The sequence below is a fragment of the Hyaloscypha bicolor genome (genome assembly GCF_002865645.1).
Source record: "Hyaloscypha bicolor E unplaced genomic scaffold K444scaffold_129, whole genome shotgun sequence".
Taxonomy (NCBI): Eukaryota; Fungi; Ascomycota; class Leotiomycetes; order Helotiales; family Hyaloscyphaceae; genus Hyaloscypha; species Hyaloscypha bicolor.
The window spans coordinates 759873-780275 of NW_020194631.1; the positions used below are offsets into that span (position 1 = coordinate 759873).

The 20403-nt window shown below is 47.0% G+C and overlaps 7 protein-coding genes across 7 annotated transcripts; 6 read left to right on the forward strand and 1 right to left on the reverse strand.

Annotated features, from left to right (window-relative positions):
- Positions 1–4061: 4061 nt before the first annotated feature.
- Positions 4062–6274, forward strand: K444DRAFT_667388 (uncharacterized protein; the record flags this gene model as incomplete). The annotated part of the gene is made up of 6 exons (XM_024887290.1): positions 4062–4297; positions 4350–4666; positions 4712–4924; positions 5058–5494; positions 5625–5756; positions 5807–6274. The coding sequence occupies 6 exons, from the start codon at positions 4062–4064 to the stop codon at positions 6272–6274; spliced, it is 1803 nt and encodes a 600-aa protein (XP_024731648.1).
- Positions 6275–6521: 247 nt separating this feature from the next.
- On the forward strand, positions 6522–7261 carry K444DRAFT_697875 (uncharacterized protein; the record flags this gene model as incomplete). Its single annotated transcript, XM_024887938.1, has 1 exon — positions 6522–7261. The coding sequence occupies one exon, from the start codon at positions 6522–6524 to the stop codon at positions 7233–7235; it is 714 nt and encodes a 237-aa protein (XP_024731649.1). The 3' UTR covers positions 7236–7261.
- A 736-nt stretch (positions 7262–7997) lies between these two features.
- On the forward strand, positions 7998–8831 carry K444DRAFT_634440 (uncharacterized protein; the record flags this gene model as incomplete). The annotated part of the gene is made up of 1 exon (XM_024883744.1): positions 7998–8831. One exon carries the CDS (start codon positions 7998–8000, stop codon positions 8829–8831), a length of 834 nt encoding a protein of 277 aa, XP_024731650.1.
- A 331-nt stretch (positions 8832–9162) lies between these two features.
- Positions 9163–9999, forward strand: K444DRAFT_697877 (uncharacterized protein; the record flags this gene model as incomplete). Its single annotated transcript, XM_024887939.1, has 1 exon — positions 9163–9999. The coding sequence occupies one exon, from the start codon at positions 9163–9165 to the stop codon at positions 9997–9999; it is 837 nt and encodes a 278-aa protein (XP_024731651.1).
- Positions 10000–12353: 2354 nt separating this feature from the next.
- K444DRAFT_667389 (chaperone/heat shock protein-like protein Hsp12) lies at positions 12354–13034 on the reverse strand (the record flags this gene model as incomplete). Its single annotated transcript, XM_024887291.1, has 4 exons — positions 12354–12549; positions 12601–12750; positions 12803–12927; positions 13021–13034. 4 exons carry the CDS (start codon positions 13032–13034, stop codon positions 12509–12511), a joined length of 330 nt encoding a protein of 109 aa, XP_024731652.1. The 3' UTR covers positions 12354–12508.
- Positions 13035–14329: 1295 nt separating this feature from the next.
- On the forward strand, positions 14330–17065 carry K444DRAFT_597824 (kinase-like protein). Its single transcript, XM_024878504.1, has 4 exons — positions 14330–15203; positions 15252–15676; positions 15726–16339; positions 16387–17065. Exons 1-4 carry the CDS (start codon positions 14561–14563, stop codon positions 16748–16750), a joined length of 2046 nt encoding a protein of 681 aa, XP_024731653.1. The 5' UTR covers positions 14330–14560; the 3' UTR covers positions 16751–17065.
- On the forward strand, positions 17037–19973 carry K444DRAFT_112699 (uncharacterized protein). The gene is made up of 8 exons (XM_024870337.1): positions 17037–17343; positions 17407–17453; positions 17510–17534; positions 17595–17612; positions 17668–17789; positions 17836–19107; positions 19161–19727; positions 19794–19973. Exons 1-8 carry the CDS (start codon positions 17323–17325, stop codon positions 19810–19812), a joined length of 2091 nt encoding a protein of 696 aa, XP_024731654.1. The 5' UTR covers positions 17037–17322; the 3' UTR covers positions 19813–19973.
- The last annotated feature ends 430 nt before the right edge of the window (positions 19974–20403 follow it).

The window sequence follows — 20403 nt, forward strand, 5'->3', positions numbered from 1 at the left end:
CGAAGTCCCGAAATTCTGCAGTTGCGCTCCCGAGTTTTGTCCTCGTTGCAAGCCAGGATTATCTCGTCCAGAGCGTCTAGTCCGTCATTGTGTTAGAAAGGAATTTCTCGAAGATGCAAAATCTTAGACCAGAAATACCAGGTCTCTGCCAGACTTTTGAGATGTCGTTCCAACTCCATCGTTGCATCGTAGCCAAAGACCAGAGTTAGGGTATTGGTCACTGAACCGTCCTCCATACGTGTGTTTGACATGTTGATGAACAGAATATCTATTTCGTAGTTGTTCAGTAGGTGATGGAAATTTCGGATTATCCATGGTTGCCAGGTGTCTGTTTTGAATATCTGGGAGTACGAATCTCTCGCGATGGAACGAGGCTCCGAATTTGCGGAGAGGAGAGCTGGAATGCGTGTTTTGTGGATGATCCAGGCGCCTCTGATGTGAGAATATGGGACGAGTGAGGCTTCCATTACTCTTGGGAAGAGATGGATGGCAAAAAGCCAGATCTGATTCCGGATTTCGGGTGGGAGATTTGGAAATAGATGAGGGATTTTGGTTTCTAGCATGCTGCGGTTTCGGTGTTGATATCCCTGTCTCAAGTGTTGAAAAGCTTGATAGAAGGAGGAAGCATCTAGTATTTCAGATCAGAGAAGTAAGCGCTTTGATGCTCTAAATCATGCGAGGATCCTCGAGACTTGTCAATTCAGGGAAGCTCTGGCAAGAGCTCCCAGAATATTTGAACGCGTTTTGGACATCTTTCAAGATTCAAAGACCCTCCAGCCAGATCCATTGAGCTGAGCGTCTTTATTGTTCTCTAGCAGGGCCAACTTCGATTAAAAGTCGACTTCCACCTTCGAGCTTTCAAGCTATTTCCAGACTCCAACAAGTGATTTAACCTAAGCCCCTCTCTTATTTGTACCATTGCCCTCCATACATTACGTCCATTGTCCCGAAGCACCATGTTTCCACCATCTCGGCAAAATAGGGGTTCATCACGTGATGACCTGTCTCTCGACCTTTCTCGAACTCTCCTTCGCTTGAAGCACTATGCAAAGAGCCAAACTCGCTCAAACTAACCTTCAATTAACTACATCTAAATAGCAACACATAAGAGCAACGTGCAAGGGCCAGTGACCTTCATTTTCTGTGTCATTTATGCTTAAACTATCCACACACACTGGAAATGCCGAGTAGTCCCAAACTCTTCTGCTCTCATACGTTTTTCCCTAAGTAAAGAGAGGTTGGAGTTGAATACGACTATTAAAGATGCATCTTTCTTCCAATGCAGTGTCGGACATCACTCATTTGCAAATCTCAAGTGTCCAATTGGATTTTCCTCGACTAAGTCATCCAAGTTTTACTTTTAATCTCATTGGAACATTAATGGAGGCACGAAGACTTCGTGATTCGTGCATTGGTAGAATCTTAGCTTGTAGAAATATACATACTCAGTTCACATCACCACGATGGTTCAACTGTGAGTCGATAGCTTAACGATCCCTACTCGATTATTCTCTCTCCCTGACTTCCAAAGCTCTCGACTTCCTCTCTCCACCCTCCCTCGACGATCTCTTAACCCGATTCGTATCTCTCATCTAGACAATTCCTCCTAGCCACCTCAAAAGGTTGACATACTTCCCTCAGACGTACTCTCACTTGTTGTGGAGGTTGGCATAAAGTCCCTCTACGTACTGCCCTGAAATAGTGTGTGATCTCATCCACCAGATCCCTTCGAAATATCTTACCGCCGGACAACCGCATGAATAGGGCGTTATTTGTATTTGACACACAGTTCTTATTTAAAGTGCTTCCTGTTGTTTTGGAAGACGATCTTCAAGTTTTGTATTGTGATTGTTTAGTTTGACATATGATGGTGGAAGAAGACAACGGGTTGAAGAGACATTTTCGGCACAAGGTATACCTCGAGGAACTATGTGCATTTCCCAGTAAGTCCATGAACTTCCGTTCTGATGTTTCCTGTTATTCAGTTGACTCATTCCCGCAATCACGGCATTCTCATTTTATTTGCGCCGAGATATACGTAGTTACAGTCATGTGTAAGGTGTGAATCTATAAGGAAGATTCTCCTACGTACAAAGCGAAAGTAATTATTCACACTACAGCAGAAACCGGACTATAAATCCACGATCTGAGATCAGAGTAATCCTTCGATATTTTGAATTATCCAAGAAAGCCGACCGGTTGATCTTCCAAACTCGTTAATCATGAGTTGTTGAACTTACCGATCAAAATTTCTTCGCTTTCGGCACCATAAGAGGACAAGCGACAACTGGGCTCGTTCGTGACAACCTTCCCAAACACCAACCCGAATCAAGAGCTAACAACGCGTCGATCAAGTCTATTCGAGCGTCAACCTTGTCCTATAATCAAAAACACGTCGATCCTTCAACTCGTCAATGATATCAGGCAGCATGCCTTCTGACAGGCGCGGCCAATGCACGAAGGCACAGGAGCCAGAATTTCATCTCTGTCCCAAACTTCCATTGGAGATACGAACAATGATATGGGCTCTCGCCCTCGAGCCTCGGATTTTCCACCTCTCCCTTGACTTGATCGTTGCTCAATCAGCCTGTTTGGGAAACGGCGTGCCAACGTCGCAACCTTCTCTACACGAACCGAGAAACACGCTCTGAGACTATTAAAACCGTCAGACGTGACAACCAACCTTTCCACAGCAAGCTCGTTTCAACGTTAGATATCCCCGGAGTAATGGCCGGTGTTGGAGCGCTTCATTCAACAACGGCACAGATCTAGTTTATATTAACATTTCAGAGCCTTAGATGTTCAGTGAAAGAAATATGAACTTGCAATTTGGTGGTATCTTCAAGATCATCTTCAACGAGCAAGTAACTTTGAATGGTAGCATTATGAACCTTGCAATCAACCATGCGCTCTTTAACGCCATGTACTCGAGAAAGTCCCAGGAAGCAATGTGGAAGAGTCCGCTCTGGAAATGAATGCATCAATTGGTAGTCATCTAAACTTCTGGGGAAAATAAGACTATGAAGGAGGCGGTTATGTTCAGAAAGATGCCTGATGATTATACCTGGTTTTGCGAGGTCACGGATACATCCAAGGTTTGCGAGAAAGCGTACCGGATTTGAGGAGCCCAGCAATCGTCGTGGCGCGAAGACAGTACTCAAAGATATCTGCTATGTTGGGGACACATTTGATGAGGCTGCGGAGTCATGGGGAGGCTTGACTGGTTCTGCAAAGTGGAAAGGAGTTCACATATAGGTGTGGATGATATAGCATGCAGAACCTGTTCTGGTGGAAGTGCCGCGATAAGGTTGACATTTATTGACGGAACATCGACACTTCTCCCCGCACTTGGGCCCTCGCGCAACTTTGCAAAGTATTGCAAGGATGCCCTCCTGCCAAAGACCTTCTCCAAGTTCAGTTTCCTTAGCGACTCGACTGTGTCGCCTTGTTTTCATGCTTTCGTGACGCTACGAGATGTTGTGGCATTGCAGCGAGTGCTGTGCCAAGACTTCGAACTTCGTTTTCCCGAGGCTTTCTTTATGAGGTTGTCCATAATGAACATTCTCGCCAAATCAAACCAATAATGGAACTCGTTCTCGGTCAACAAGTGTGACCGGGAGTGCTCACAAGATCCAATTGGCCGAGTGACTCAACGCGGCCCGAGCCTGTTCTCGTCTTGCATGCAGATTTGCTCAGGGCACGAGGCATGAGCTGCATCCTGCAGCCTATAGAACGAACCAAACAACGCAATTCATTTCCACTGTTGGCAATTGCCGCAAGCCGTCAATAAAGCCCCATTACATGAATTAGGGGTCCAGACAATGAGGCTGAGGCTCAAAAGGAGGCAATGAGCCAACCACGAGGCTTTTTCACCCTGCATTTTGCTCCGCGAAATGCCATTTGTGCGACTCTTCGTTCAGCGCCCAAAACACGGGATTGTGGAACGTGGTTTCTTTCTTCTGTGGCGACAGGGCTGAATCTGGCACCACGATGTATATGAGGGGGGAACAACCTATGGTTTTCTTGGTAGAGCCTTCTCTTTTCAAACTTCATCACTCAAAATGTGTGACCATAGCGAGTCAACTTACTCTATTAAGACAGCTACGCAGTTGAGGCCCGAGCCAAAGGATCCCGAAAAATGCCATATTTACTATGTGCACCAAAATGGGGAAATCCTTTGCGAGCCCGATGTTCAGTTCAAACCTAGCAAGAATCCTGCTCAACAGGTCACGAGTCTGAAAGATCCGGACAAGAAGAAGGGCGATATATTCTGCGGAGAGGATCGTCTGACTTTAGTGTATGTTCTAGCTGTATTCAAAACTCTGCGAGCTTCTTGCTAACCCTGTCAGGCACCTTCCCGCGAACGACTTCAAAAGCATTATGGATCTGGATATCCCGGAAGCAGACTCTCAAACGCCAATCAATTGGCCAGACCCGTCTTCAATTCCAATGCCTGAGTACTTCTGGGATAAGCTCAAGAATATATGCCCCTATTGCAAATGTAAAGGTGGCATTTTATGGCGGAATCTTTATCGAGCTGAACCACACTTTGATGCATGCTTCAGATATTTTGACGGCAAGCCAACGGCAATCGCTGATTCAGCCGACCTGGCCGGCCTAGCGGCGCCTACAGAGAAGATGTCACAACAAAGATGCTTCTTGAAGCGTGGGTTAATGTTCCAACTTGCTGTGCAGCTGCTGACAAGCACAGTTTACACTCTCAGGGTTCCATTTCTTGCCTGTCCACCAGTTGCGTTGTCCTTGGTTCATCATGTCAGAGCCGAAGGCAAAAAATTCGTTCCCGCCCGAGAAGGGAACGTCAACCAGGAACATATATTTGGATTCATCGCCGGTTTCACCAGCTTAGACATGGGACGAATACTCACGGAACTTTTTACAAGGTGGCAGGACATCACTGGAGACCGTAAGGATCATCCAGCGCCTTTCAATTCTAATTCCTCGCATAATTCTCCTCTTGCCATGCCCCTCGCAAGTCTCCTGTACAATTGCTTTTAATCAGCTTGCTCTGCGTGGAATTTACTGACTTCCGGATTTAGATTTGGTGAAAGCTACTGCAGGAATGACCCCTCGATTATTCATGGCAACAGTTCTCTCCCAATACGGTTCAGTTGTTGCCCAAGAAGTCATTATATCAGGAAGAACCTTAGTTCGGTGCGACATGAAGCTTCAAGCTGCTCTGGCAAAATTGAGAGATGCAGAACCCGGCTCCTCAGACGATGTCACAGCCGAAATTGGGCAAATGAACGAAACTCTGATCAATATGAATATCAAACTGACTGGTACCCGTTCTACAATGCATTATCTTGCTGAAAGCGCGCACACACTGATCAGCGGGGTTACAACTTTTGAGCAGTATATTCACGCACGGTTGTCAGAATGGAGAGAGAACGCCGACTCCCAGGATTTGATGAAAGCTCTGCATGATATGGACAGCTGTAAAGAGTCAATACGAGACAACGACAAGCTAGAGCTCGTACGAAAGACCATGGGACAATACAAAATGGACATCAAGTCCTTACAACAACATATTGACATCAGCGTTGGAATGGCAAGTCGCCTTTCGCTCTTCCGTATGTTTTCAGCTACTGACATTCGACCGACAGGTCCGCAACCTCATTGCTGAGCGAGATAAGGTCATTCAGAACGTTATTGCTGGAAATACATCTAGAGATGGATTCGTAATGAAGATTATTGCTGTACTAACTGCGTTCTTCCTTCCGGGAACTTTCATGGCAGTTTGTTTACCCCTCTTTCTTCCCAATGTTCTCTGCTAAATAGCCTGCAGATTTTCTTGACGGGTCCAATGTTCGACTTCAAGAATACCGAAAGCGTTGTCGTTGATTTTCCAACTAAGCTTTACTGGTCAATTGCCGGGACTATCACTGTTCTTCTCTTGATCGGTCAACTTTTCCTCACCTTCCCAGAATGGACCACCAATACTATTGATTTCATGGGTTGGAACAGGCTCAAAAATACGAGGCTGTATACTGAGGCAATGAAGAGGGAGGGCGAGAAACAGAAATCCATAATGGAAAAGAATAGTGTAGTGAGAAGGGGAACGGGTAAAAGTGGCCTTTCAGGGAAAACCCAGAATAGCGAACAGAGGCCCGGTAAGGAACCGGCAAATGGGATGAATGGACCGAGAATAGAGAACGGAGTACAACAGAAAGGACAGTGGCAGAATGCCTCTTCGCTTTTCGGAAGGAGAAGTCAGCCGACTCACCAGGTAGAGAAAGGTGAACATGCGGTCTAGGCGTTATGTGAATTATTTTCCTGCCGATATATCCCAATACACGTGAGTTATCACCATCGCCTAATATATACTTTGAGCTCAAATAACTCAAGTCTTTCTGAATGTTCGAGGGTTATTAGGAACTTTGAAGTGATTCGAAGCAGCAGACATTTTTTGCATAAAACTCTTCACGAAGAGATCAACCCACGCCAGTCCCAGCAAACTCCAACCGCAACATCAACCCGCAACAAACTACTTAACAAGCACCATGGCACAGATATTCATTTTCTTCTCACTTCTACCTACGGAACTGAGACTCAAGGTATGGAACTACGCTTGTAGCTTCTCCCCACGAGTAATCGAGGTCGCTCCACAAATTCTCAACCCCGTTTACCCTGAGCAGTATAGAAGGTGGAGAGCCATGGCAAGTACCATTCTCCCCCTTTTGCAAGTCAACCAAGAAGCCCGATACGAGCTGTTGCCACGATACTCCGCACCGTTTAGTCTTCGAAAACTCGATCCCTACCACCCCGCCTACCTATTGATCAACCACGAGGTCGACACTTTATACTTCCGAGTCGGCGAAATGTCGCTTTTCCGCCGGGAGATGTTCTTTCAAGTCCTTTTTGAAGATGAGGGGGTGGATTTGAGGAACAACCTGAAGAGCTTGGCAGGTAATGAGAAGTTCTGGCATACCATGGTCCCGCAAGCCCTTGGCAATCCCAATCCTTGCTTTCGAGACTTCGACAATTTCACAAAATTGAAGGAAGTCGTCGTTGTCTCTTACCTTGAGCAGCGACTTGATGATTCTGATGGCGCGCCTAGACTTGCCAGGTTAGAGGAGAGTGTCCTGGGAGGTGCGTACGAGAGGAGATACGAGCCATGGCTCAACGAAGGATTCAACAGCATACCGCGGAATATTCCAATAACCGTCAAACAATGTAGAGAAGTTGCAAAGCTAGCGTTGGCTTCTGCATTATAGTGCAAGAGATAATTCGAAGAGTTCACGTAATACAAGTTTCTTTCCAATGTCACTCGCGCTTGACATCATGCTACCAAGAACTCATACTGCCTCATTTTTTTCTTCATCAAATTTCCACATACAATTATACACAAGAGCAATGCTGTCGCTCCAAGTGACTCTTCAATGGTCGGTATCTACAGTGGGTCGATTTAATCCCACCATGGCTAACGAATTCAAATACTTTTCTCGCCTGCCCTTCGAAATACGACGGCAAATTTGGCTTTACACCGTCGACCTCTTCCCGCAAATATTGCCATTCCGCCCATCACTGCCACTGTTTTTACTTGTTTGTGGGAGACTTGATACCGGACGATGGAGGGATTGGAAAGTTCAGCCCGCAAATATCCCCAGCAATTCTACACGTCAACTACCAATCTCGTCACGCGGTTCGGGCCAATCACTTCCTTCCTTCCCCCCAAACGGAAATGGAACTGGTAGAAGCAAGGGTTGCGAACTGATGCTTTCTAGCAATCTTATTCCTCGGATAATGTGGAAATGTTGCTGGTTCCAAGTGGGTGACGAAGTTGACGAGTTCTGAAAGTGGCCCGGGCGGGGAGCTTGGTACATGAGAGTTGCAAAGCGTGAAGGACAACCATTCAGTAGTAATCTCAACCTATAGCTCGGAAAATAGTCGTTAGACATATTTGTGAATCGTTGATTTCCTCGATTATTCAGCATCTACACTTATTGTTCGCACATAACATCACAGGTTTTGTTCCCATGAACTCGGTAAACTTGAACCATACTGAGAATACATTTCTCCCCATGCAAACCACTATACAACCAACACTGATAAAGGAAGCGTTTGTTAGCATGCGGCACAGGAGAGTGGCCACCCCATTTACGCTCTTCCCACGACTACCCTTCAATCTTCGAAGCAAAATATGGAGCCATTCTCTCCCGCTCTTCTCACGAATTATCGAACTCAAAAGTCTAAGCTCAATCCATGAACTTCGCAAGAACGAACCTCCACGTTGGCTTGCTATCCCCACCTCCAAGCCAACATTGCTCTCCATCAACCGCGAGTCTCGACGAGTTCTATCGCCATACTACGCAACGCCATTCCAAGCTCGACGAATATCTCCTCATTTTGGAATCGAGGGTCTTCTGATCAACTACAAAATCGACACCCTATTCATCAACATAGGTTTTCGGTGGCCAACTCATTCAGACGTGCTGTTCAGTGACTTGCTGGGGAGCAACTTTGAAGAGGTCAAAGACAATTTGAAGCTACTTGCTGGTACTGAGTATTTCTGGGAGACCTTGTCAGAAGAGGTACGCCAAAGGAAATCAAAGGGAAACAGGATGCAGTTTATTGCTGAGTTCGGCAGTTTGAGAGAAGCGATAGTAGTTGCCAAGAATAGATTTCCAGAACGAATTGTTCCATGGAGGTTGATTCAGTTTGTAGATTTGCATCGGGGATCCGAGGAAAGGAGACGTGTGCAGCAGGATCTACCACACTTCTTTGATCCTTATCGAAAGAAGAGATACCCAGAGAGATTGTGTGCCAAGATTGAGAAGCCCTCTGTCTTATGGAAACTGAAATCAAGATAGACTGTAGCCTTCGAGAATACTCCAAATTTTAGAATCGCTGAGTGGAGAATGTCCTTGACCTGGAGTCTGTGAATAGGTTGTGATATGTGACTCGAGGATGCATCAACTCACTCTACTTTAGTTTGAACCTATCAAAAGCATCAAATAGACCCAAGCCATTGAGGTAATCACACTCTATATTGCAATGGTGCTCGTTGTGAATACACAGGACTTTTTCAGTGACTAGGAGAAGAGAAACCCAAAATGCGAAATCTGAACCCCAGTAGCACCTCTTCTAATTACAATTTCATGAAAGGTTCGGGAGAGTCCAGAACTACTACACTGACGAACAATGTCCATGGATAAGTCTTTCATGCTTTTCCCTAACCTTCCCACGGAGCTCCGCCTCAAAATCTGGAGGCTGACGTTACCCCTATTTACTCGCGTGCTCGAAGCGAAGCCACACAAACCCTGGTCAACAACGACCCAAAGATCCAGAACTCCAAAATGGACTATTACCCCAACAACAAACACGACTCTCCTATCAATAAATCAAGAGTCGCGAAACGAGCTCAAGAAGTTCTATTCTGCGCCTTTCAACCCAGACAACGTCTTTCCCTCGTACGGGTCTAAAATCGACTTCCGACTTCACTGTCGGGTTGGTCCTGATACGGAACCGTACTCGGAGATTGCTGGTCTTCGCTTCAACTACGAATTCGATACCTTGTTTCTTGATATCACGGATCTTTGCTATCTATGGCCTAGAATCTACACGTTTTCTACTCTCCTGGAAAGTGTTTTTGGAGACTCATATCCTGAAGCTCAACAAAAACTTCGAAGCCTCGCAGGGAGTGAAGACTTCTGGGATACAATCGTCCTGCAGGAAAACGAGTTAGAAGAAAAAGTGCTGGAGAATTTTGTTAGCATGGAGGAAAACATCGTGGTCTTTGAACAAGGCATCTTGGGTAGAGATGACATTCTTGTGAGGTTTGAGGATGTTGAGGAGATCGAGTGGGCCGGGCAGGAGAGGCTCTATCTTGATCAGTTTCCGAGAGTTGAGGGGGTTCTAGTGAAGTCTTGCAGAGGCGTTGGGAATAAGGAATTGGGGCTGCTGGAGGTGACAAATAAATGGAATTTTGGGAGTTTTGGGCAAGGGGGAGGAAGCAGTCCTGCCTCTTCCGGTGTTTGAGGAAGGTTGAAAGGTGGATTACGAGAATACTTTTTTGTCCTTGGCTATTGCGTTGTATAAAAAGTTAACAATGGGCTCCTTTTTCTTGTAACATGGAGTGCATGCAGTTCTTTGAGATGGAGGTGATAACAATGAACAGTAGCTTTGAGACCCTTAAATTCCCATGTATTTCGATACCTAGAATCGTACGGCAGCCATTACTTCCACCCAACAACTTAGTAGAAATCTCAAACAAATATCACAAACACCAATATCGCGAATAACACCAACTCCTTAAAATAAAGATGACTAGAGCATTTGAGCAGTGTCCAGAACTCCCACGACAGCGTCGAAACACAATCCGACGAATGACCATTGCACTCTTTACACAAACCATCGGAGTCAGAGCAATCCCGATCAAACCTCGGGTCGGCCATACGAAGTTCCTCGATCCCGCTGGGCCGTCACCCCGGACTACCCTCTCACTCTACTACAAGTGTGTCATAAGTCGTTAGTACTGAAGATCGGAGATTTGTTGGTCAGCCTTGATATTCAACGCACTGTTCCACATTTCGTGAAAACACCATTCATGTTATTATTCCCAACAGGCATAATATCTTGTGGCGCGTTGGCGTTTCTAAAAAAAATTCATCTTCATTAAAGGATATTTGATTTGAATCTTTTGAGGCGACGAGATAAGATTGACTGTGAAACAGGCTGGCTTAACCTCAGTTTGTCACAATAAATCTCTAACCGCACAATCTCAAGAGGATCTTGAAATGAGTAGAAAAGTCCTTTACCTCCTTGTGAATTGTCAAGGTTGCAATGAGTCATTTACCTAATAAAGTTGGGCATGCTTGTTCTCCTTCCTGCTTCCAACAAACTGCTGTCTCCAGCAGACAAATCGACATTCGACTGGCCTCTACCAATTAACTGTCAACAAATGACCTACTTGAACAATTACTTAGATTTTATTCCACGGTTCGACTTTCTTTAATAGAGAATTGATCGACTTCCGTCTGTCTGGAATTGCTCTCCCCGCCACCTTCCTCCACCGAGCAACCTCAAACAACACTGACGAAAAGTGCATCCTTAGTACTTCATGGATCTTATCAATTTGCTTGACTTATTCCGGATCAAGGATATCCCCAGCAAGAGCCACCATATTGGTGGTGTCGGCGAGCCCGCTGCATATCTCTGATGATATAATATTTCCCGTGCAAGCGATTTCGGAGGTTCTATGGCCTTGCAGGCATTCGAACATGCTCTGTTTCCAGAAAATTGTCAAGTATGTCCCCTTTTATCCTTTCCCTCCCGCACTGGGTCATTGGGGATAACGAGAATACTAGTTCCTGAAACACCCATACGCTTGTGGACCATTTTTCGGTCAGGATATGGCCGGTATTTAGGTAGCAGTATTCGTACGTTCCATCTCGTAGAGCAGCCAAGCAAGTAGGTTCGGGACCCGTGCTGGCAGCAGGCCAAGGTAAATGATGGTATGTAGTGCCCCAACATTAATTCTTCCCATAAAGTCGATCTGTGTTGCCTTCTCCACATCAACTGCTTGATTGATGCAGATTCCGTCAGCCCATAAAGCAGGCTTCTCTCCTCATTGTGTAAACCAAGAAGTGCTGAGCTGAGATTGGCCGTGATATCAAGGCTCTTGCCATTGACTAAGAATCCCCTGTTCTTCTCTGGGTTGCCCCAGGCGTAAGAAGTGCGGTGGAATGGCCAAAGATATCTGATTGTAGCATAATGAGAGCCGGGTGTGGAGTAAATCACACTTCAAAGGGGAGAGGCGTCTTAAGAAGGCTGTAGTTCGATCAGGGCGAATGCTGTTCGGAGGCCATTATGGTGGTTTCGAAGCGGAAGAAAACAAGTGCGTGATGTGTCAACGCGGAAGAAGGGGTCAAGTAGGAAGGAAAGGGTGTGGGTGGGAAGAGAAGGAGGAGGTATTGGCCTTCAGGCTGGAGTTGCCACGCTACGAGGTCCACTCGACCTAGAAAGGAGAGGCAGCCGTGTGATGCTTTTTTCTTCTCAACATCCACAATCAGCGAACTGAAGGTGACTAGTGGGGTGACAGAGAAAGCTACACCAATCTTCAAAGTCTTTAAGCTGATTTGGCAAATCATCTGGACTTGGACAGAGAGGATACTGATATTTCAAAGACTTCTGAGAAATCCGAGGAGTTGACTTTGAATGTATGTCAATCTAAAGGAACATTCGCGAGGGATCTTCGTAAACAGGATGTCGCTTTTCTTGCCCATCTTTGGAGGAGAGAGTGGAAAACTTCCACCTGCTTGCAAAGATAAACATGTGTACCCAGGCATAATTTCCCACTCATTCACATGTCAAGTGCAAAAGGCCATTCAATGGACGACGTTTGTTATTAGCCCGTAGGCGCTATCATACATCCATAACTAGAAAACCGCATCTCCTAGCAATGAGCGACCAGAAGCCATCTGATACCCAAAGAACAATTTCATCCTCTAATTATTCACCAGACTCGAAGGGAGGGTATCGTGAGAATTTATTCGGTGGTCCCCTTGGTCTTGCCAGTCACAGTATCGGCTAGCAGATATTAGTATCGCATCACACATAAGAGGTAGGAGCATCACTTACCAGCATTGGAGAGAGTGTTGGATGTGGACTCAGCGGCGCCGCTCAAAGTGTTCTTGGCAGAGTCGAGGTAGCCGGAGCTCCCGTTTTGAGCGCTGTCTACGTTGGATCGAGTAGAGTCACCGATCTTCTGGGTAGCGGACTTCTCCTCGGCTAGAAAGTTGGGTCAGCACGATGATATGCTAGGTGATTTGATAGATCTTACTTGGCTGGAAGGCACCAGCAACCTTGTCGGTAGCACCAGTGACATTCTCGGAGAGGACTTGTCCGGTGGACTTTTGAGATTGAGGGGTGACCTTCTCACCGACCTGTTCGCCGAGACCTTTGCGCCTATTGTCTGTAAGTGGCCACGTCCAGAAAGCCTGGTGGACGCATCCTGAGTTTTTGGGCGAACGGAGCTAAGGAGAAAAATATTGAACTTACATGGAGTCAGACATGTTGATTGTTTTGATTTGAGGTTTTGATGTGAAAGTATAGTTTGATTTGCTTTTGATTTGGAGTTGATGGACAAGAAAACTCTCAGTTAAGGCTGGTTCGGGGATTTATGTAGTCAAGAGAAAGCTCCAAGATTTCTTGATATCCCTGGAGAGGTCTCGTGCGATTGCATCTTTCCAAACGTCATGGCTGAACAGGAAACACACTCGCCACACCCTTCCATTGTGGCTGCCATCTACTCTTATTCGTGGTAGGGTCAGAGACGCGTCACAGTGAGAAGACTCCCCGATCGTAGACGGGATCTAGTATGGGGCAGGGGCCATGCAAAGGGCAGCTATGGGGTCTTCAAGATTCCCATGTGAAATTTGTTGAAGATAAAAGATATCCAATCAATAATCCATGTCACCGGGAAGAGAGCTCCGTAACCTCGAGACACATATGCTGCTTTTTCTCATTTGCTGAAATGATGTCATGGTAGACATTCAAAATGTGATGTCACCAGAGAGAGAAGCGGGAGGCAAAGAAAACTGACGAAAGTTCATATCAGGTAATAAGACTGGGTACCTCAGAAGCACGGCATGTATGACGAGAGGCTCATGTGAGCACAACCCGCATATGGCGACAGCTCAAAAAGGGGGGATATCATGTTGATCACGTGATGACTAATCACGAGAGCGAATTTCGAGCTTCCAAAACACAAATGTACTACCCCCCCCTTGAATACTTACAGTGGGTCCTGGGATAACACCACTCCTGCACTGACCAACTCAAGGGTGTATGGCCAATAGCGATTCTAGAGAGCACCTGATATTTCCTAGTTGGGGGTTATAAACGAGGTTTCAGGGTGGCGTTACTAAAGGACCCACTGTAAGTATTCAAGGGGGGGGATAGTATAAGAAACACATGAACACAAGATGTAGATCGATGGTCATTTACTTGAAGCGGTCCCTAACGGTCAGAATTTGGTTCTCAAAATCGCGGCAAATCTTTCGCTGCGGTCCTTTTCCGCTGGCACTTCGGTCTGCAAATTTGAGACGTCAAACTCTTGAGGCTGTGTCCAGTACATTATAAGACAACTCTGAATTGGAAGCACAGGAATTGAGATGGTGTTCGTGAAACTATTAACGATTTTGCTAGAGTCAGAGTGAGGTTAAATTGAGTAAGCTGGAGTAAAGTTGTAGGCTGCCGCGGCTGTTTCAGGGGGGCAAATAAGGTTTGATTAGCGGAACGCTAAGTCCCAAAACACGAACTTGGTTGCTGTGCGACTTCCGTGTAAACAAACCCCACCCAAACACATCCCGGGCACTGCATTGCAGTTGCCTCCACCATCATTTGATGATCTTTGCTGCAGGCACATCGTCCATCCGACATTCTGCTCGCTGCAGCTGATCCCCCTCAATTGCACCCCAAATCCTCCTCCACTCAATCCTCTCTCGCTGCACGACCAAGTCGCGTTCCTCACCGACTTACAGCTTTTGCACTGGTGGCAGCCGCTGGAGAACGAGAGGCCCACGAACGATTGCTCATCATGTCGAGCTTCATTACCAACTTATTTCCTTCTTCACAAGGAGGAAAGCACGACAATATCATGCCCGTACCGCCTCCTCCTCTGCATACTCGCTCGAGCCAAAATGAATCCTTCAACAACGAGCGGCCGAATACCCCAAATCGAAACAGCTTCATCACTCCAGTCTCGACTCCGCAGGGCAGCCCGAGCAAGAATCGAAACCCCCCTGGTGCTAATGACCTGCCAGTCGCTTTTGAGAGCTCCCTGAAACTTACGGCAAATACCTTTGGCAGCCCAACGAAGGGTGGCCGCTCGCAGGCAGGCACTCCGTTATCCCTGGGGAGGAGTAACGCATTGGCGATTGACGATTCCTATTTCGGCAACTCTCCAGGCAATATTGATGATAGCATCATCCACAAATCAGCTGCGATTTCTCCTGGTAGCCCACTGCGGAAACAGGGCAAGGAAAACACACCTCCGACCTCCAGACAAGGCCTCGAGTCAAGCGCCCAAAACCAAGCAGCCATCTCGAGGCAGGAGCTTTATCAGCCACGAGAGCAGCAACCTACGAAGAAGTACAACACGCAGCGAGGCTTGACTGCAGACGAGCTGGAGATTCTGAGCAAGCCCAATGTCAAACGACTCGCCAACGTCACACAGCTCTGTAAGTAGGGGTCAAGAAACGGCTGTACTCTGATCTAATAATAAGCAGATTTCCTAGATTACTATTTTGATCTCTTGACCTACGTCAGTGCTCGCCAGAACCGCCTTAATCACTTCAAAGCCGAATTCCCCGAGCCTCCTGCTACTGACGAAGAAACATACAATCCTGTCTGGTCAAAATACGTTGGTAGAGAGCGCGCCAATCTCCGAAAGCGTCGAGTTCGCCTTCGGCAAGGCGACTTTCAGATCCTCACGCAAGTTGGACAAGGTGGATATGGTCAAGTTTTCCTTGCGCAGAAAAAGGACACTAGGGAAGTCTGTGCGTTGAAGGTTATGAGTAAGAAGTTGCTATTCAAGCTGGACGAAATTCGACATGTTCTTACGGAGCGTGATATTTTGACCAATGCTAAGAGCGCGTGGCTCGTTCGGTTACTCTACTCGTTCCAGGATGATAAGAGCATTTATTTGGCAATGGTGTGTGCAACGATTCACATGGAAGCGTCGAGACTAATGGGATATTTAGGAGTATGTACCTGGTGGGGACTTCCGAACACTGCTCAACAATACTGGTGTCCTTGCAAACCGCCACGCCCGTTTCTACATTGCGGAAATGTTCTGCTCTGTCGATGCCTTGCACCAACTTGGCTACATCCATCGAGATCTCAAACCTGAGAACTTCCTAGTTGATTCAACAGGCCACGTCAAGCTTACGGACTTCGGGCTTGCTGCTGGATTCCTTGCTCCGGGCAAGATTGAATCCCTGCGAGTGAAGTTGGAAAAGGTTGGAGAAACATACGTCCCATTTGGCAAGCCAATGGATCAGCGGACTGTCGCCGAGCGTCGGGAAGGATATCGATCGATGAGGGACAGAGACGTCAATTACGCGAAGTCAATCGTAGGATCTCCTGATTATATGGCCCCTGAAGTTCTCAAGGGTGAAGAGTACGAGTTTTCGGTCGACTATTGGAGTCTTGGTTGCATGCACTTTGAGGCCTTGACTGGATTCCCACCTTTCGCCGGTGCCACAGTTGATGAGACTTGGAAGAATTTGAAGCATTGGAGAGAGGTTTTGAAGCGACCAGTCTGGGAGGACCCCAACTATTTCATCAGCAATCGCACCTGGAATTTCATCACGAGGTTTGTAACACAAATTGTTGGAAAAGACCTCCTGCTAACTGATACAGCTGTATCGCATCCAAGACAAAGCGTTTTTCCTCTATCAAGGACGTCTACGAGCATCAATATTTTGCTGAGGTTGATTGGAAGACTCTTCGATCTCAAAGAGCTCCTTTTGTTCCTGAACTCGACTCCGAGACCGACGCTGGCTACTTCGACGACTTCAGCAATGAAGCGGATATGGCCAAGTACAAGGAGGTTCATGATAAGCAGACTGCCCTAGAAAATATGGCTGATAGAGATGACCCGATGAGCAAGAGCTTATTCGTCGGATTTACATTCAGACACCGCAAACCAACGACCGAGGAAGGGGGCAAGTCAAGTCCGAGAAAACCCATCGCTACTGATGGGACCTTTGGTACGATGTTGTGATGAATTGATGCATGTGTCGATGCCTATTTCGCTTCTATTGTGCGTTATGGTTCATTGACGGCGCGTGTGTGTGTGTGTGGGTGGAGCACTAGAGGAGCGGTATTTGCAGTGGAGCAAGTGCAAAGCGTTATGCCAAAATGATTGCTGCGTTGACGGTCAGTCTTCTGAGATTATATCTACTTTTTCGGGTTCTGTTTGGAGTTCAAGATGAGCTGTGCTGGGCATGCAGGCTGTGTCTGTACTAATGGCTATGAATACAATTGATGACTTTATCTTGTATGGGTGTTGATTTGGATGTCTCTGATTAATCCTCGCATTCTCTTGGACAGGGAACTGATGCGATTGGCTCTTGACCCCTGCAGACTTTCCCCGCAAAATGCCCAGGAGCACGGCACAGGATCTTATCAACTCAGAGCGCTGGCACTCACCATCTTCACTTCTTCGCATGACATTTATCAAAGGTTAACCACCGCCATAATTGAGTACGATACCGGTATAGAGCTTTCCGGCGACTAAGCCCGAGTTGATCGCGTCCTGGATCGTCCGAATTGCACGAGAACGAGGATGTAGCGATGGACAAGGACTCTCTTCACGTGTGTGCACCAGTAGAGCCTCTCATGACCAGCTCAAATGCTAAGCTTAATCTCTCTCTTCAGGGTGATTGCGTACACAACCAGAAGCCAGCTAGGAATACGTTTCGAAGGTAAGATTACGTTGATTCAGCCTTCCATGTTCGAGGAGAGCTAATGAAGCCTGCAGACCACGTGCAGGGCGTGCCTGTGGGGTAAGTGCCCCGTCTTTCATTCCTTGGTTGACCTTAAAGTGCTGATGTTTTCTCTAACAGTCTTGCCATTCAAAAAGGGTATCTCACCTGTCGTACCCCCTCAACTGCTCCATCGCACTGATGACAATGACAGGTTCGATGTGATGCTGGCATTCGTGGCCTGCCGTGCACAAACTGCACAGCCTTTTCTTTAGAATGTAGCATCCCACCTAAAAAGAAGGAACGTGAAGGAGAAACGGTTAATGGATTGAAGCGGTATGTCTTTGCCCCCGCGTCCAACAGCATTGCTAAATACTTCCAGAACAAGACCCAGAAGAAGGAATGCCCAGGAGGCTCTGGCACCCAAAGAGTCATCCAGCTCACCAGAGCCAGAGTATGCCGACAACTACGCAAAGCTAATCAAGCCCGAGGTTGCCGCATCCACCATCCAAGATGCCGGGAGAGTATTCTATCTGGCAGAAATGTCAAACATGTCGGTCTTGATACATGACTACTACCACCCAGCATCAAAGGTCCACTATCAACTCCCCTTGGACTGGGAAAAGGGGCCACTTCTGCCGTCCGCAACGGATGACATCGAACTCGAGATCTTACGAGCTCGAGGAGCCCTCTCTCTACCTCCCAAGGAAATATGCGATAAACTAGTCAATGCCTTCTTCACCTGGGTAGCACCCATAGTGCCCATCATCAACAAACATTCTTTCATGAAACAATATCATGATCCGAATAACCCCCCCTCAATCCTCCTTATGCAAGCTATTCTCCTGGCTGGTTCGCGAGTCTGTCCATCTTCAACGTCAATGGACTCGTCGAATCCATTTGCAACACTCTTCTATCAACGCGCCAAAGCGCTCTACGATGCCGACCACGAAAAAGACCGCGTAACAACGGTTCAATCTCTTATCTTGTTGGGCTGGTATTGGGAGGATCCTGCTACCGTAACGAAAAATGTCTTCTATTGGAACGGCCTCGCAATCAGCATCGCGCACGGCTTTGGCATGCATCGCAGTGTTGAGTCCTCTGACCTGAGTACAGAAAATAAGAGATTGTGGAAGAGGATTTGGTGGACACTGTTTACGAGGGATAGAAGCGTGGCGGCGGCTTTGGGACGACCGTGTCATGTTGATATGAGGGATTCGGATGTGGAAATGATTTGTGAGGAGAGCTTTATCGAAGGTGATGGCGAGGTAAATAAGACTCATGCCCAGTTCTTTCTCAGCTACGTCAGGCTTTCGATTGTTATGGATCGGATCATGGTTGAGAATTACTCAACAAAGGCTAAAACGAATGCTGCGGTCTTCACACAGTGTGATCAGGCTTTATCAGATTGGTTGAACAATGTTCCGAAGGAGGTTAGGTGGGAGGGGGGACGGTACAATTTCTGGTCATGTTATCTGCATTGCATATTCCAGACTGCCCGCTGTCTGTTATACCGCGCTTATTTGCCAACCTCACTCTCGAGATCACGGAACGTACTGAGGTGGAGTCCGGCGTTCCAGTCAGCGGAGGTCATTACTTCTCTTGCTGAGGAGTTGATGGCTCATGATGAGCTGCAGTATACGCCGCCTTTTATGTACGTCTCTCTCCCTAATCCATGCATGTCAGAATGAGCGCTAACAATGATAGGATTTATACATTATTATCAGCACTAATGGTGCAAATCTATCAACTGCGCAAGACATCGCCGGATCTAATCACTACCTCAGCCATAAAAGAACAGATTTCAATCTGCATGCAAGCACTAGAACAAGTATCCAAAACATGGCTCGTAGCAACAATGGTCCATAAACTATTCGAGAACATCCTCGGATGGTACGTCCCGGACGCTCCAGCTCAGGAAACTCCCAAAGCCCCACCGTTTGGGATAACAGTAGGGGATTTGGGGGCACAAACAGCTGCTGAATACTCGTTGTTGAATGCTGCGAGACCAGTGTCCACGTTGCCAGTTAGGACGAAGCCATTAACGAAGGGACTGGAGGATTATCTGGAAGCGGCATTGCAGATTGCTAGATCTTCTGCTTCTGAACTAAGAAACAGCTATGCCACGAGGTCAGAACGGCCTGCACGGCAATTGAATCGTCCAGCACCACAGGATAAAGGACTTCTATTCTTGCCGGAAGACGAGGAGCTGAAGTGGGATGAAGAGGATCGGCCGAGGACGCCGGCAAGCACTGGATTGAATCCTGATGTGTGGTGAGTTTTAATGCTGAGAATGTTTGTGGCAATATGAGACAGAGTTGTGACTGATGAATTGCGTAGGTCTGAATTCTTTGGCTGAACGTATGCAACAGAAGGAATGGATGCCTCAAGATTGAGTAATTTGATGCGACTAGATTTTCAGCCCAAATCGACTGTCAACGATGGGATTTGTGGGAGAAATGCTTGTTATCGAGGGAGCTGCGTTTCCATGCCCCGCAACACATAACGGGGCAAACCCAGGCGAATCGATTCTCGGTTCCACGTCCACTCTCAAGTTGGTGTTTCGTTTGATCACCACGGAAGGCACGACGAATGCGGGAAGGAACGTTGGACCCTTGGCATCCCTATCTCAAGGAGCCGCTGGGCTCTTGTCGTCAGGGCAAGTGTCGAAGATTCTCACATGGATGAGCGTGCTGAGTTAATCGGCCAAAAATTCCAAAATTGCGAATGCGAAAAGGAGGCAGTGTCGAAGGAAAAGGCTTGTCCCAATACGTATCCGTTAATCATGAACGGGAGAAGTGTTCAAGTTCGCGTCAAATTTTCCCACGAAAGAAAGACAAAGGTCGAGCGGAGCTAGGAACGTTCAGATAGCATACCTTTAGAGACACAGCGATGAAGTAGCAATGCTCGGAACATTGCCTGGCGAAGGGGAGGTCATTTCCTCAGGTAC